The sequence below is a fragment of the Patella vulgata genome, chromosome 8, assembly GCF_932274485.2.
Source record: "Patella vulgata chromosome 8, xgPatVulg1.2, whole genome shotgun sequence".
Classification (NCBI taxonomy): Eukaryota; Metazoa; Mollusca; class Gastropoda; family Patellidae; genus Patella; species Patella vulgata.
Genome location: NC_065886.2, coordinates 27,054,978 through 27,071,419, shown reverse-complemented (window position 1 = coordinate 27,071,419; position 16,442 = coordinate 27,054,978). Strand labels below are relative to the sequence as shown.

The 16,442-nt window shown below is 35.1% G+C and overlaps 2 protein-coding genes across 2 annotated transcripts; both read left to right on the top strand.

Moving 5' to 3' along the window:
* The first annotated feature begins 1,056 nt into the window (after nt 1–1,056).
* Nucleotides 1,057–3,477, top strand: LOC126830913 (slit homolog 3 protein). Its single transcript, XM_050561418.1, has one exon. It carries the CDS (start codon nt 1,173–1,175, stop codon nt 3,162–3,164), a length of 1,992 nt encoding a protein of 663 aa, XP_050417375.1. The 5' UTR covers nt 1,057–1,172; the 3' UTR covers nt 3,165–3,477.
* Nucleotides 3,478–5,225: 1,748 nt separating this feature from the next.
* LOC126830916 (OCIA domain-containing protein 1) lies at nt 5,226–13,498 on the top strand. The gene is made up of 8 exons (XM_050561421.2): nt 5,226–5,379; nt 6,477–6,546; nt 7,463–7,516; nt 9,212–9,259; nt 9,704–9,845; nt 10,922–11,028; nt 12,211–12,411; nt 13,341–13,498. The coding sequence occupies exons 1-8, from the start codon at nt 5,332–5,334 to the stop codon at nt 13,382–13,384; spliced, it is 714 nt and encodes a 237-aa protein (XP_050417378.1). The 5' UTR covers nt 5,226–5,331; the 3' UTR covers nt 13,385–13,498.
* The last annotated feature ends 2,944 nt before the right edge of the window (nt 13,499–16,442 follow it).

Below are 16,442 nucleotides of genomic sequence, written 5' to 3'. Positions count from 1 at the left end.
CGTTTTACTTGTCTTTACTACACTTGGCCATCGAAAGTATAAAAAAAACGAAACGAAATATAGATCTGTATTTTAATCAGATTGTATATAATAATAAAGAAGACGGTATGTGAAATTGTATACGTATTTATAACATCAACGATATTAATATACGGCTGGTGTAATTTATTATTTATACCTTTGGATCATGGCGTGACTTTTATTTTTTTTAATTACCAGAAGCCTTTTATGAAGTGTGTTTCAGCGGTGTCTTCTTACCAAGATAAATCTAGAAATATCAGATAAATTTATACCTAAAATGGTCCCGTGATCCATAGGCGTACGGGCTCGATGAATGTTGGGGTGGGGGTTACAGTCGGTGGTGCCAGGTGTCTGCGAGAGGCGAAGGAGCGGACGGCCACAAACGCGTTTTCCTGCTATCCGACTCCGTGAATACAGCAAGTTCAGAGTGGTCTAATAGCCCAACTTAGGTGTGTGGGGGCATCGCAATCCCCGTTTTTCTGCTGCTCTAGCCCGTGAATTAAGCAACTTCAAAGTTTCCATTCGATTTGCAACCGACATAACACTCTATGCCCACCTGAATTCCAACCACCCAATCAGACTGTTGCATAGCTGCATTCACAAATAATCGATGCCCGAAAAATGTCGCACAAAGTGGCTCGGGACAAAATGCTTTAATCCATAGTCAATTCAGTACAAATTCGTGGTATTCAATTAGTAAAATTTTTTTTTTTTTATCAGATTTCGGGAAATTTATTTTGCCAACTAGATGAAATAATTTTTGTTTTCACTATACCCATCTGCCCGAAAAGTCAGATTACTCGAAAGTTAGGGGGCAGCTTAATAGAACTATAGAATAATATGAGTTACTTTAATAATTCATTCACCTCGTCGTAAACAAATATACTGAATGCTTTTACAATTCAATAAAAAATAAAGTATACAAAGATCATTTCTGATCAGGCGTCAACATACAAAAGCTTTTGTAGTTTTATCACGTGACGTATTCACGCACTAGATAAATTAATACTATTATTACTAATCCCTTGGGGAAAATCTTGGGTAACATATAAAATACGTATATAAATTTACACTCCTAGTCTTGTTTGTAGCTTACTGCTGTTATAGCTTCTTTTTTTGGAAATTTTGTAATGTGACATATTATAGACACAATGTTTCGACCAGATAATATCCTTCTTTTACTAATTTTATCCGGTGATATGGTTTCAGTTCTGCAGAGTAACGGCCTGGAGTTTCTCGAGTGCACCAGTACTTGTTCCGGTTCGTGTAATTGTTGTAATTACAATGACAATGCCCTGGTATTACTGGAAGTGGATGAAGCTTGCGAAACGCAATCAACGGGTCTGATAAAGTCTCAAGGTGCTTTACTGAAGAACGCTAGCTTCCGTGTTTCCCATCCGAACAGCTGTCTTACCAAATTTCCTCAAAACTTTTGCCAGTTTCCTACCATCAAGACCTTCAGTTTAAATAAAAACAAAATACGAGAATTGCCAAATGTGTCATGTTTGAAGAAATTAGTGATATTGGATATGAGTTACAATAGAATTGAAATTTTAAAATCGGGGATATTTGATTCATTGGGGATGTTACGTGATATATATCTTTCTGGAAACCAAATACATACTGTGGAACTCGATGTTTTCCATGCAGGATTGCATAGTATCAACATAGTTTATCTTGATAACAACAAGCTGACTGAGGCTGATGTTTGGGTGTTGAATATAACACACAAGTTCTGTGTCTTTGACCTTAGGTCGAATCAAATTTCCAAAATTACAAACAAAGCTCATTTTAAATTGGATAATAGTGAGACTTATGGACCGGGATACTCTGATTTACGGTATAATAATTTAACAGTTTGGCCAGCGGAAGTTTTAGAAAATCTTGGAGATAGCATACAAATATCACTAAATAAAATCTTACATCTCAGTTTTGATTTTCGGAACAACACATGGAACTGTGATTGCCAATTTTATCCCATGATGTCAGTAGTTGATAATATATATAAACATTTAATCAGGGACCATTTGATGGTTCAGTGTAACAGTCCACCAAATTTGGCCGACAAACTAATTACTGAAGTAAAGATGTCAGAATTGATATGCAACGTTTCAGTTTTCTGTCCCACTGGATGTGTATGCCAGAACAGACCTAGTTCAAACAAAATGGTAATAAACTGTCAAAATGCTGGACTTACCAAAATGCCTCAAAAGTTACCATATCACGAACGTATATATATGTATTTCCAGAACAATTTTATAAGCCAATTACCAGCACTACCTTACATGAAACGAATTGTTTACTTAGATATCTCAAATAACAATTTATCATTTATATCGAGTTCGGCATTCGATGGTGCCCATCGATTGGAGTACCTTAATCTCTCCAATAACAAATTGAATGATTTGCCTAAAAGTTTCAAGAAATTACACCGAGTCACAATAGACATTTCCAATAATACTATAAAGTGCTCTTGTGCAAACGTTCATATGTGTACTCGATCGAATGGAAGAACACTTATCATTGAAAAAGCCAGACTGGGATGTAAGCCGTCTGTTTCTAAGACTAAGCTTATTGGTGTTGTTTTAGGCGTAATAATTACCCTCCTGCTTACCGCCATGTGTGCCTATTTCAGACATGAGCTGTTGTTGTTGTTTTATATTTATATTTTGAAGAACTGTAAGAGGCATACGTCTGACGGGCTTAAGTATGAAACAACGTTCGATGTCTTCGTGATAATTGATGAAGATCAGGACACTGATAGATTGTGGGTTCGAGAACATTTATTGCCGTATTTTGATAAATATTCTATCAAGTCTTACATTTCATATCGTGATGGAATTCCTGGCGAAGTTACGGTTGATGCGAATATTACAAATCTACACAACAGTCGCTCTGTATTGGCTGTTGTTTCGAGGTCATGCCTCAGAACAAAAATGTTTCAACTACAGGAGGCATATGACCATATGATTAAAGCGGGGAATGGTCGATTCGTAATTATTAAACGACTAAATGTGTCTCCATCTTCTGTTAGTAATGGACATATTAGAGCCATGTTAAGGTTGAGACATTTTATACATGAAGACGATCAGCATATTACAGACAAGCTTTTATTTATGGCCCGCAACCAACAAGAATTTTAATATATATGTCATAATAATATATAAACTTTGCGCAAAGCAAAAGATATATTATCTTGGCAAAAGATATAATATCTTGGCAAAAGATATAATATCTTGGCAAAAGATATAATATTGATCCTTGGACATCTATGTCGATGATGATAACAAATCTACGGTTGTTTTTGTTTGTTGTTGTTTTGTTTTAATCGTCTATAATATCACAATCAGAATACGTTGTAAAATGTCTTTAAAGGCATATAATACCCATATATTTTTATACATAATGTGTGTGCACTCCATATTCATAAATAATAAACAAGCGGTATTACCTGTTTTTTGGGGGTTTGATTTATCTGTTTGGTTTGTTTTGTTGTTTACCCCATTCGTGCCTGTAAAGCATGTAGCTTATGCTATGGAGCGGAAAACGTTACATAATTCTAACACTTAACCTATATTAATGCTAATATTATCTTTGTAAACTGATCAGAATTGAATATTAGCTTGGTTGCTACAATAGAATACTATCTTCACTTCAGTGCACGGGGCCGGCGGAAGTAATTCTTGATAAGTGGAGGGGGGTATATAGCATCCTAGGACGTGAGACCCCAGGGGCCGTACTGGGCGTCTAGATCGTCGGAGACTCGTTCTGAACGATTTTTGGGGGTTTGATTTATCTGTTTGGTTTGTTTTGTTGTTTACCCCATTCGTGCCTGTAAAGCATGTAGCTTATGCTATGGAGCGGAAAACGTTACATAATTCTAACACTTAACCAATATTAATGCTAATATTATCTTTGTAAACTGATCAGAATTGAATATTAGCTTGGTTGCTACAATAGAATACTATCTTCACTTCAATGCACGGGGCCGGCGGAAGTAATTCTTGATAAGTGGAGGGGGGGGGGTAGCATCCTAGGACGTGAGCCCCCAGGGGCCGTACTGGGCGTCTAGATCGTCGGAGACTCGTTCTGAACGATTTCTGGCTAATAAGATTACACGGCAATGATGCGGAGCTTTAGTTCTTTTCTAAATCCCTTACTATGCATGAAAACAAAGTCGACTGTATAGTTACCTGTGATGCTGAACAGGAAAAATATGAAAACAGGTTGCGGATCTTTGGTCTTTTTAAGCAGCATTGGGTACTTCAGCAACAAACAAGGATAAATGTTTCCATAAACGTATCTTAATTAACTGACCATAACTGATGGCGGTGAATTATTATGGATACCCTAAAGGACGCAAGAATAGAATGTGGGAAAAACTCTATCCCGTCCGACTTAACTCAGGGATCAGTATAGAGCATAGCTGACTTTTTTTTTTCTTCAGAAAGATAATAATTAAATATGTTAAAATTCTGTGTCGGAATTTAGCAGATCTTATTGAAAGATTTTCTTAAACACTTGCTTCTATGTTACATCCAGGTTTATTCCAGTTAATACTGCATTGTAACTAACCGAATAGTTACTTACTCTCAATAACCTGGAGAAAGGAGTACTTGCGGCCTAAAGCCCCCCGCCCTGTTTCACGTCGCCCCGCCCCATCCCACCCCACGCAACTCCGTCGGGCCTAATGCATATGGTTTGGATAGTAAAGTTGCGAAGGTTACACACCAGTTATTTGATAATCTGATTGTCACCTTGGAGCCGAATCGTTGCCATATTAAGAGAAAATATCATGGTTTAAATGGCAAAATTATCATAGTCAAAATGGTAAAAAAAAATGGTCCTTTTCGAGATTTTTCACTTGCAAATATTACATAATACAAAATTACATAACACAGTATCAAAACAAAAGTTGCTCGACAAAGATTACCAATGTCTAATTTTCAAATTCACACTGACTTTTTCATCGAGAACCTCTTTTCAGAAATATTTTATTTCATTTTATAGAAAATGTCCACAATTTACAGATCATTCTTCAATGACTGCATTTTAAGGGGGGAAATTGGACCGCTTATATATCGACATCAACGTAAATTTATTGCATCGTCTAATAACTGTAAAACTTTTCTTAATGCAAAGCCCACCGTCAAGCTTCGAGCTATTTATAGACATTGAAGGGAAATCCCTCTACGTCATTTCCTCTTCTGAATTGCCCTGCTTTAACGATTGAACGAAGTTTTTTTTTACAGCAAGGTCACATATGCAGTTATCATCACAGTTTAAAAGAATAGTGACATCTTTGCACAGATGTCTTCGTCGTTTTCTGAAGACTCGAATAACCAAAAGCGAAACCCCGTAAGTGTATTTTAGGCTACATCACTGACAACTAAAGTGTATTCTATTTTTTAAGACGCATATTTTTACGTTAAACGTAACGTTTTGGGTTTGTAAAACCGGTAGCCTACACAAAACGGCTAATATTATTATTAGTAATATTACAAAACGGCCAAACGATAATTGGTCATAATGGCAATAAACTATAAACAGTTTATTAACATTAACGCTCCAACCACGTGGGTTTTCTCTGGGTCCTCCGGTTTCCTCCCACTGCTAAAGACCCCTACGTGCAAGCAAATTATTGAAATAAAAAATTGAACCATGTGTTAGTCTCGAAATGACCTAGTTTGTGTCGAGTAGATTACCCCCCCCCCCCCCCTGTTGTTTTCTTGGTAAATATTGACCTCGTTATGAATTGTGATACAAATCGTATCGTAGCACCTGAATCGCAATACGTATCGTATCGTGACTACAGTGGCAATACACAGCACTAAAGTGTAGGCCCTACCTGTGGGAGATTTGTTTATTGTAATCAGTAACCTAGGACCTCATAATATATTTATGCAGAAACATTTTCATATACCAATTTCTTACACCAAATACCGGTACTACAAAAACGACAGGCATAGAAAATTGTGATGACTGAGGTATGCCATAGATATGTTGCAGGAAGACAATGGAATTAATGCAATCAGCTTTCATTAACTCTTAAGGATTCAAATTCAAAATTTTGCTCCAACTGTACAAACAAATGTGCTATGAGGGAAAAAAAATTCTGGATGTCCTGCTCTTATTTTGAATTCCTTAACTGTCAAAGTTTCTTATACATGCACACCACTGTGTACACAAGATTGACATGACCTTGGGTTTTCATCCCATCGGAGCAAATAGACACTGTACTTGCAAGGCCCTACATCCCGCACCACTGACAAGGGGAAACTGAACCGGAAAATCCAGAGGAACTTTCTCAGGCAACACCAGGATCGAACCTAAGATCTCCTGGTCACTGAGCCACCGTGGCTCCATTTTCGAAAATGGTGACACTCGCAGCCTTGGTAAAGCTGGTAGACCCAGATAAAAAAAATATTAATATTTTCAACATATTTATTTTTTAGCGAGTGGCATTTAGTAAAGAAGAATTAGACTTGTGGGCTGAATGTCGTCATGAAAGTTTTTGGTATAGATGTAAGTTCTACAGATATTTAGGTTTCTGTTAACAGTATTTCAACATAAACTAATAATGCCTCTTAAAGATTATTATCGCCATCAATATGGAGATGTGGCAGTAACCTCTATCAATACAGTCAACAGATTAGAGGGAAAATATGTTAAGACGAAGTGTAACCTCACGTTCCTGATGCGATGCAGAGACAACAACATCATCCTCAAAGGTCTACGCCTCAAGTCCCCTGTCCAGTAATAAACCCCTTTGATCTTGTTGTTGTCCTGTATGGTTTCATGAATTGTTGTTACAGTTTTCTGTATATATTGATCTCATAATTCTTGTATTACTGTATTAGCTTGATAACGTTGAGAGAATACTCTTCGAAACGTCGCCCAAATAAATAAGTAGCTGTTTTTCCATAAGTATGTGTTTTTTGTGTATTACCTAGTAATGGTAACCTACTTAAATTGAGCACACATTAAAACTCAGTCTAAATCTGTCATTGAGTCAAGTGGCATGGTTTCAATTTCCCACTTGAATGTGGCAAGGAGTAGGCTTGCTTGTCCAACCTCGTTGGCTTCCCACTGCTAAAGACACCTATGTGCAAGCAAATTATTGAAATCAAATTGAACCATATGTTAGTCCCAAAATAGCCTACTTTATGTCAATTGGCCATTAAACCCCATCTTACTTTGATTGCTCAATGCTTTATTAAAGGATAAATGTGCAAAAAATTAATTTTTGAGTGAGATCTATTTTGAGATGGTTGGAGGGAACATCAGCCTCAGTGTTGGCTTAATAGACGTACAAAGAAAATATACTTTATTCTTCAGTAGAATGTAAGCATTTTAATGAAATAGTTTGTTGGATCTTTGCCTCTCTAAATTTTATCTTTGTAGTATTCCATAATAATTTATTTTAATTTTATCATTTCAGGTCTTCCGTTCTCTGTAGGAGGTGTGCTAGCAGTGCATACTCTGACAACTATAGGTATATTATGACAATACGTTACATACATTATATCTGTACAGTTGCAGGTTATTCTATTTTCAGTGTATTTCCTGAAGCTAATGTTGTATTTCATTTGAATTTAATGTTGTTGTTAGCATAGGCGTACGAGCCAGGGGGCAGCTGCCCCCCTAACTTTCGGGCAAGCTGACATTTCGAGCAGACGGGTAAAGTGAAAAAAATTTTTTATTTCATCTACTTGGCAAAATAAAGTGCCTGAAATCTAATAAAACACTAATTTTACGGGCTGGAATAGCAGTAAAACGCGTTTACGGCCATCAAATATTCAGCTCCGCTTCTTCGCCTCTCGAAGAAAACCAGCGCTGCTGTCTGTAAACCTGCAATTTTTTCGGGCATTTCTAGTTTTGCTTCCCTGCCATCGAGCCCTAATAAAACACTAATTTTATTTTCATTTTAATTGAATACCACGAATTTGTACTGAGTTGACTATGGATTAAAACATTTTGTCTGGAGCCACTCTACTTTTTGCGACGTTTTTCGGGCATCGATTATTATCTGTGAATGCAGCTGCAACAGTCTGATTGGGTGGTTGGAATTCAGAATGGGATTTCGGTTACAAAACCATTGGATACTTTAGGAGTTGCTTACACGAGCTAGAATAGCAGAAAACACATTTGCGGTGGTTAAATTTTCAAAAATTTCTCCGGGAGTTTGAGACCCCCATACCCTGCGACGATTGATTGGTTGTTTGGAATTCGGGTCAGCCAGGCAGGCTATATTGGACCAAATTGAAGTTGCTGTATTCACAGGCTGGATTAGCTGGAAAACGTGTTTGCGGTATTTAAATTTTCAAAATTTTCTCCCAACGGGCCTGTCTCTGTGGACTGTAAACGATTGATCTTTTGATTGGAATTCGAGCCAGCCATCTTAATTAGCCTATATTAGACCACTTTGAAGTTGCTCTGTTCACGGGCTGAAATAACAGGAGGACGTGTCAAAATTTTCTTGGGGGGGGGGGGGGGGTCCACACAAGGTAAGCTTCGATTCTTCTCTTCTCGAGGAAGACCGTGCCACTGTCTTTAAACCCGAAATTTTTACGGGCATTTCGGGTTCCTGCCCCCCTAACTGTTATCGAGCCCGTACGCCTATGGTTGTTAGTTAGTTGTATTTTACGTCTGTTTCCACCAAGGTGATATCGCAGACAAGAATTTGAATTTAAATTTATAAACGGAGTTTATATTCATGCAAGACAGAAGCCTATACATTTTCTAAATTAATCAAACAGGATTAAAGATTCTTTGAAACCATGTTCTGTTGCTACTTTATCATGGAATAAGTCAACACATTCTATGCTGTGCCTGAATAGTCATGTCATCATATTAGCCTAAATTATAGCCATGAGTGATTATTAGGATGCCACTCAAATAATTATAAAATGGGATTCATAAAGTAAGTTACATAATGGCTCAATATTTTGAGCTGAAAGTTTTAAAGCAGCCCTTTGGGTCATTTCAGTTTGGTTTTTTTAATTTATATACTACAACAATTTTTATCAAATGGTATCCTGTTACTATTTCTTTGATGTTCTCACACTGTCCAACTATGTCTTCGTATACTCACTCAACAAATTTTCTTCTTCGCATATTTTTACAAAAGTTATTTATTGAATACATATATTTATTTTTATTGAATACATATATTTATTTTTATTAACAGGAATATTGAAACCACATCCACGATATGGAGCTCTCTTTAAAAATATGGGTAAAGTATGATTTAGTGATTTCTCTGTGCATTCTCCTTCAGAGCAACTAAAATGTGGAATGATCTTACAAAAACACTTTGAGAGTTCTCTTCCATCCAGTCCTTTAACACTAACTTAAAAACACATTTATTTCAAAAATGTTTTTGAACTGTTTTGTTGTGAATGCACTTGTGTAATGCTCCGCTTTATAAATCAAACAATAACAGTAAGAAGTCAATGGATATTTGTTCAAATGAATTTCCTCACCCCTTGTAGGTTATTTTTGGACATTTTTAAGAAGAAAATTCTGACATATGTCATTGACAGATAAATGATTAATATAGTGTTGTTAGTCTAACCAAATGAACACTATGAATAGGTGATTAAGTCCAGTTGGATTCTTGTTTAATCGCTCCCTACCAAAGTTGACTTCTGAAATTTTTATTTATATATTTTTGTTGTAGGAGTTGTTTTGTTAGGTTTTTTCGCTGGAAAAGCATCTTACATGGAAACATGCAAAGATAAGTTTAGGCAGAGACTTCCAAATAGTAGAATGACTAATTTGTTATCAGGTCGAGGATTTAACTCTGAACAGAATGCAGACATGTATGTAAATATTTTTTTAACAACTGATTTTGATTTGAAATATTGTTATAATGTTAACTGCTTTTGTATGCCCACGTTGTTGTCAAGTACATATGTTCGTAGTCATTCTATCAAACTTGAAATACTCTACACAATACAGTTCTTTTCAGGTTCAGATTGTTTGCAGATCTGTAGGTATTATTAATTTGATAAGGAAGAATTCAAAAGAGATTTTTCTGCATTTATGCTAAAAGAACATTATGAACATGATACAAGACAGAGCTCTTTATAGAATTTTTAATAATTTTGTGGGAATTCTGAATAGGAAATAAGGACGAATCATGTAAATATACAAACTTTTCAAACACAACTTATAGAGCAAACTCTTTTTACATTTTTAATTTTGATTCTTATCAATAGCAATCATGTTGAGTGGCTGACATGTCTAACAAGCCTGTTGTCTATTTATGTCTGTTCACAGACCACCACATATGTTCAAATCATTCCAAAAATGACCTGGTAGTTGTTTGGACGCCCACATTTGAATGAGGTTGATTGCCGTTCATATGTAGTTCAATTCACACTACTATCTTGCTAAAAGGTGTTAGATGCCATACTTTTAGGTTAAAGATGTATATTATATAAGATCTAAAACTGCCTATTGCATGTCTTTATTTTTGCCTCAAATCTTATATAAACTATTATTTAGTCACATAACGAGAAACCTGCAATCAACTCTCTAAACTATCAGATGGCAGAGATTTAAATGGATTAGGACATTCTTGATAATCAACAATCTCTGAAACATCTTTAAACACTCATACCTTCGCTTAGAATATTGTAATTTGGAAGAAATTTTCCATATATTTACTTTTCATTATCTATTATAGCAAGAACGGCAAGCTCTTTTTCTAAATCTTACATGATGCATCTTGAATTGAAAAGAAGACATCTGTTTTGAAGGATTTTTAGTTTTTGAACAAATTAATTTGGTTTTATTCCTTTATTCTTATACAGAACTAAAATTAGGGAATGCACCACAGAATTTTTCATTTCCATGATGAGTATATTTTTCAGTATATGTTTTTCCAATTCAGGACAGCCCCTGCAGAAGTGAACAAACCTGAGGAAGATAAACCACTAAGAGAAACTTATAGTAGTTTGGACCTGAATGATCAGTATTTAGAAAACCAACCAGTACCATGTAAGTTAACAGATTTAAATGATAAAAATGTGTCATGTGATGTAAATATATATATATATATCCTTGTGTTTATCTGGTTTTGTGATTCCCTTTTTGTCTTTCATCATTTAGGGCGGCCGAATGGTTAAAGTGTGCACGTTGCATTATAAGGTCTGTCATTAAATCAAGTGGTGTGGTTTCAATTCCCTATTTGGAGTAGGTTTGCATTCCAACCCTGTGGGTGTTCTCCAGGTTGTAGCACTTTGGCCCTTGAGACAATTTTGGGTCTTTATAAAATTGTCTCTTCAATTTTGTCTATAAAGTCAAATCTCACGTACTTAATGAACGTGGGTATAGTTATTCGTAAAAAACAGTGATATTTTGGTCAAATTATAATCATTGTCAAAATAGTCAGTTAATTCTGGCTATTAATTGACCTATGGTTGATAGACCAAAAATAGGTAATGTTTCCTATCTTATTTGTGGGAAATAAAGAGTTTTATTCCTTATATGTCGTGGAAATTAACGTCAAGGTTGTCGAAGACCTGCAGAAATTCGGGGGTATAAATTAGGGTGTAGAGGCGAGCTGGATTAGAGCTCACCCAGAAATTCCTACCAGCCATTATCATTGAGAACGAGGAACCTGCAAAGCCAGTACAACTTACAAATAAAGTTGTGAAATTATTTTATGCTGTAGTCTTATTAAGATCACCAGAAAGTAAACACAACAAGAAGAAGTCCTATAGTATTACAAGGTCCCCCGGTTTCCTCCCACTGCTAAAGACCCTGACGCGCAAGCTACTTAATAAAATTGAACCACATGTTAGTCCTGAAATAACCTAGTTTGTGTCGAATGGACTTTAAACCCCATTTCTCTCTCTCTCTTTCATCATTAAGGTCAAATTCAGTGTTGATGAAGAATAATAAAATATCTTCTTTTATTGATCTTAAAAATATATTGATTAGTCACTGATAAATTAATGATAGTCGGCAACGAAATATACACATACTTGACAAGGATTAGCCCAACATAGACTGCCATACTACTGTAAGTTTTAGCAAACATTTTGTTGATCGAGTGTTAGTTGGTACAAATATCAACAAAAAAGTGTTTAAAGATGTTTGTTACACAATGAATTCAATAATGTTGAGAAATGGATAAAATGCGGATGCTATTATCTTGTTGTTTGTTAAATATTATAGCTACAGATGACATCAATACAAGAATTGACAGTAATAAAAAGCCTACGCTTACTTATGACGAATTACGAGCTAAGAATCGAGCTGATGCAAAGAACGACACTCATCTTTTTGCTCACCCATGGATTAAAGAACCAGAGAGTGAACCAGAACCAACCAAATCACATTATCAATCTATATTAGACAATAACAAAAAAAATTATAGTAAGATTTTGATTTTGCCATATGACATTTTACAAACCAACTTAACCCTTAACTGGTCTACGTCAAAATCATGAAGTCAAGTGGTCAGTCTAAATAAAGGCTAAAGGGAATATAAATCATTTTCATCAGAAATATCGTCTTCAGAATCGGTGTCGTAGATATAATCCGAGTCAGAATCATTCATAAGCATTTCAACCACTTTGAGAGTCTTTAACCTTCCCGACATCGTTAAAAAATTACGTTTTTGTCAAAAAATGTTGAACAAAGACATGTTTTTCTCAATGCCCTTGACAAGACAAGTTCCTGACTGACACGCATGCGTGGCCATATCAATTAAATACGAAACTAAATACTCAAATGCAGCATATAAAAAAAGGTTCTGTCTGTGGTCGACTGCGGTCAACAGTGACCACTTAGCTGTATAGAGTTATGGTGACTATAGTCGACAAAGACCGGTTAAGGGTGAACCCAATGACATTAATTATTTTATTGGAATAATAACGTTCCCCTTTAAGTTAACTTCCCATACTGGTTGATTTGATGATATATTTGGACTAAAAACTAATTTATCTATCAAAAATTTGCTTCAAATCTCTCTCAAAAAATTGTATTCGCAAGGAAGTACCCTAAGCTATAAAACATCTATAAAAAGAAGTCATGTGTGTGTCACGTGACTTGCTCGTCATAGGAACTAGCAACAGAGGAGAATTCATTGCATATAAAAGACAGTGTCTTTAATCGCTGTCCATTTACCATAAATATCAAAGCCTAATTAAATTCTCGGATTATCCCCTGCCCACGTCTTTTATCACAGAAACTGTTGTACGCTTAAGTCTCTCATTTTTCCCCCCACGAACATTGCCCACGATTAAGTCATAGCTTATTTTAAATATAGATTGATATAAATTGTTAATTATTTTGTGTTTCAGGTGGTCAGAAAAAGAATCAATATGGTGATGTATTGGATTCATAGAGATTGGTGTTTTTGTAGTATTAGTTAATAATAATGTACATAATAATGTTTAGGTTTATATTAAACAAATTTATAAAGTATCGGATGAAATAATATAATGAATGTATAGCTAAACAGAGTTCTTGTCATTATTCTACATCCTCAACACTGATGTGGACGTGAAAAGTTTTCATTATTGTAAGTGATTTAAATAGCAACAAAATTAAACCTATACCATGTGGACGTCACAATATTTTTTTAGACTAAAAGGCAATTACAGAACCGTATCATTTAATTTAAAAAATTTCGCATCCTAAAATTTTGACACATTTTTTTGAGCTCTATCTGTGCATATTTTGACTGTGAACACTATACAGAATAAAGTAAAATATGGATATTTATATGCCCACATTTTAATTTAGTTATCTGTAACAATGTCGATTGTTCACATTTCTTGTTAGCAGCTACAATAATCCATACATTTATTTGAAATTAATATGGTATATTTCAGAGTTATCCCCTGTTAGTTACTTTCAAATCCATGATAGCTTGGGGATGCTCAATTGATTGTCAGTCCGGAACGTCCCGAATTTACAGAATTGCAATCGAGTGGCATGAAATTTATTCCTGTCACAGTTCTGTCCCAAACGAGTAGACTCGTGACCTGATTAAACACAAATGTTTCAGCTGTCATGGTTGGTTGAGATTTTCTTATACAGTCAACGCAAGTGTTGTAGCCTGAAATCACACTTTTCTCTCGATTGTTTCTATTATGGGGATTTAAAAAATTCCATTCCAATTTGTCACAGTTCACTCAAATTGATTATTTAACATTTATAAGATAATCTTAAAGCTTGGATTCAATCCGATTAAGATAGGTTGCCAGGCAACAAAAAATACGCCCACAGCAGCTAAATCGTCCGAGCAGTCGACAAGGGTTGTCGCATATTTATTCCTTTGTTGGTAATTGGGGGCCTTTACAAGACAATTCCATACAGATTCGATTATAAATTTTGTCTTTTGAGGGTTTACAAGGTTCTACAAACTGAAACAAGGGTCTCAACTCTGGAAGTAATCTACAGAAATTGTTGAAATTTGACAGGCTTTTTCGTTTTACTAATTTAAAAGATAGGTTGCCAGACAACAAAACATACGCAGCTAAATCGTCCCGGGGGTCGACAAGAGTTGTCGTATATTTTTTTTTGTAGGTAATTAGGGGGCATTTAATAGACAATTTCATACAGATGACATTATAATTTTCGTCGTTTGAGGGTTCACAAGGTTCTAAAAACTAAAACATGGGCTGTAACTCTGGAAGTAATCTACAGAAATTGTTGAAATTCGACAGGCTTTTTCATTTTACTAATTCAAATAATGCATATCAATTTCATACAGATCGGATGATAACTTTTGTCGTTCGTACATTCACAAGGTTCAACAAAGTAAAACAAGGGCCATAACTCTAGAAGTAATTGACAGAAATTGCTGACATTCAATAGGCTTCTTCATTTCACTAATTTAAATGATGCATATGAATTTCATACAGATTGGGTGATAACTTTTGTCGTTCAAGCGTTCACAAGATTCAACAATGTGAAACAAGGGCCATAACTCTAGATGTAATTAACGGAAATTTGCTGAAACTCAATAGGCTTGTTCGTTTTACTATTTCAAACGATACCTATAAATTTCATACAGATCGGATAATAACTTTTGTCGTTAAAGCATTCACAAGGTACAATAAAGTGAAACAAGGGCCATAACTCACAGTGTAATTAATGGAAATTGCTGAAATTCAATAGGCATCTTCGTTGCACTAATTTAAATGATGCATATCAATTTCAAACAGATCGGATGATAACTGTTGTCATTAGAGGAGCGTTCGCAAGATTCAACAAAGTGAAACAAGGGCCATAACTCTAGATGTAGTTAACGTAAATTGCTGAAATTCAATAAGCTTCTTTGTTTTACTAATCTAAATGATGCATATAAATTTCATACAGATCGGATACAACAAAGTGAGCAAGGTACAACAAAGTGAAACAAGGGCCATAGCTCACGGCGTAATTAACGGAAATTGCTGAAATTCAATAGGCTTCTTCGTTTCACTAATTTAAATGATGCATATCAATTTCAAACAGATCGAATGATAACTGTTGTCATTAGACAGGGTTCCCGCGGCTTCGTCAAACATTTTTTCAAGGATAAATAGACGTCAAATTCAAGGATTTTCAAGGACATTTTTTAGCCTAAAGTTACAATTTTTCATCTTAAAAATAACCAAAACATTACCAACTATCTTTATAATCTCATATTTAAAAGGAATTGAAGACATTTGAAACAAAATTAAGGAACTCAACTGAAATTCAAGGATATTTTCCTATTTCCGCGAAATTCAAGGATATTCAAGACCTTGAAAATGAAATTTTAAATTTAAGGATTTTCAAGGACCGCGGGAACCCTGATTAGAGCGTTCACAAGATTCAACAAAGTGAAACAAGGGCCATAACTCGAGATGTAATTAACGGAATTTGCTGAAATTCAATAGGTTTCTTTGTTTTACTAATTTAAATGATGCATATAAATTTAATACAGTTCGGTTGATAACTTTTGTCGTTAGAGCGTTCACAAGGTGCAACAAAGTGAAACAAGGGCCATAACTCCAGAAGAAATTAACAGAAGTTATAGAAATTAAATAGGCTTCTTCATCTCACTAATGCAAACAACATATATCAATTTCAAAACAATCAGATGATAAATGTAGTCTGTAGAGTGTTCACAAGAAATTGTGGACGACGGATGGACGGGGGCAACAGCTATATACGACCACATTTCCATTAAAAGATATTAGCCCAAATGGCCCCAAATTTCGTCAAAACAACCAGTTTGATCATAATGACCATTAAGATATTTGTTATTTAATATGAATACAATGATACATATTAAAATTTTGAACAAATATATGTGGCCATTTTGACTGAACATGTGAAGTGAATGTTTGCCGTTTTATTGTCACATCTTTGTAAATAATAAACAGTATTGAAACAATTTTGAAGTGAAATTCCTTTAAAGAGATTCA

Excerpts from the sequence above, each read along its gene's own strand:
- LOC126830916 (XM_050561421.2), top strand. The coding sequence starts at position 5,332 with ATGTCTTCGTCGTTTTCTGAAGACTCGAATAACCAAAAGCGAAACCCC. Across the intron at positions 6,547-7,462 it reads TGAAAGTTTTTGGTATAGAT|GTCTTCCGTTCTCTGTAGGA; the intron begins GTAAGTTCTACA and ends TTATCATTTCAG. Across the intron at positions 7,517-9,211 it reads GCATACTCTGACAACTATAG|GAATATTGAAACCACATCCA; the intron begins GTATATTATGAC and ends TTTTATTAACAG.
- LOC126830913 (XM_050561418.1), top strand. The coding sequence starts at position 1,173 with ATGTTTCGACCAGATAATATCCTTCTTTTACTAATTTTATCCGGTGAT.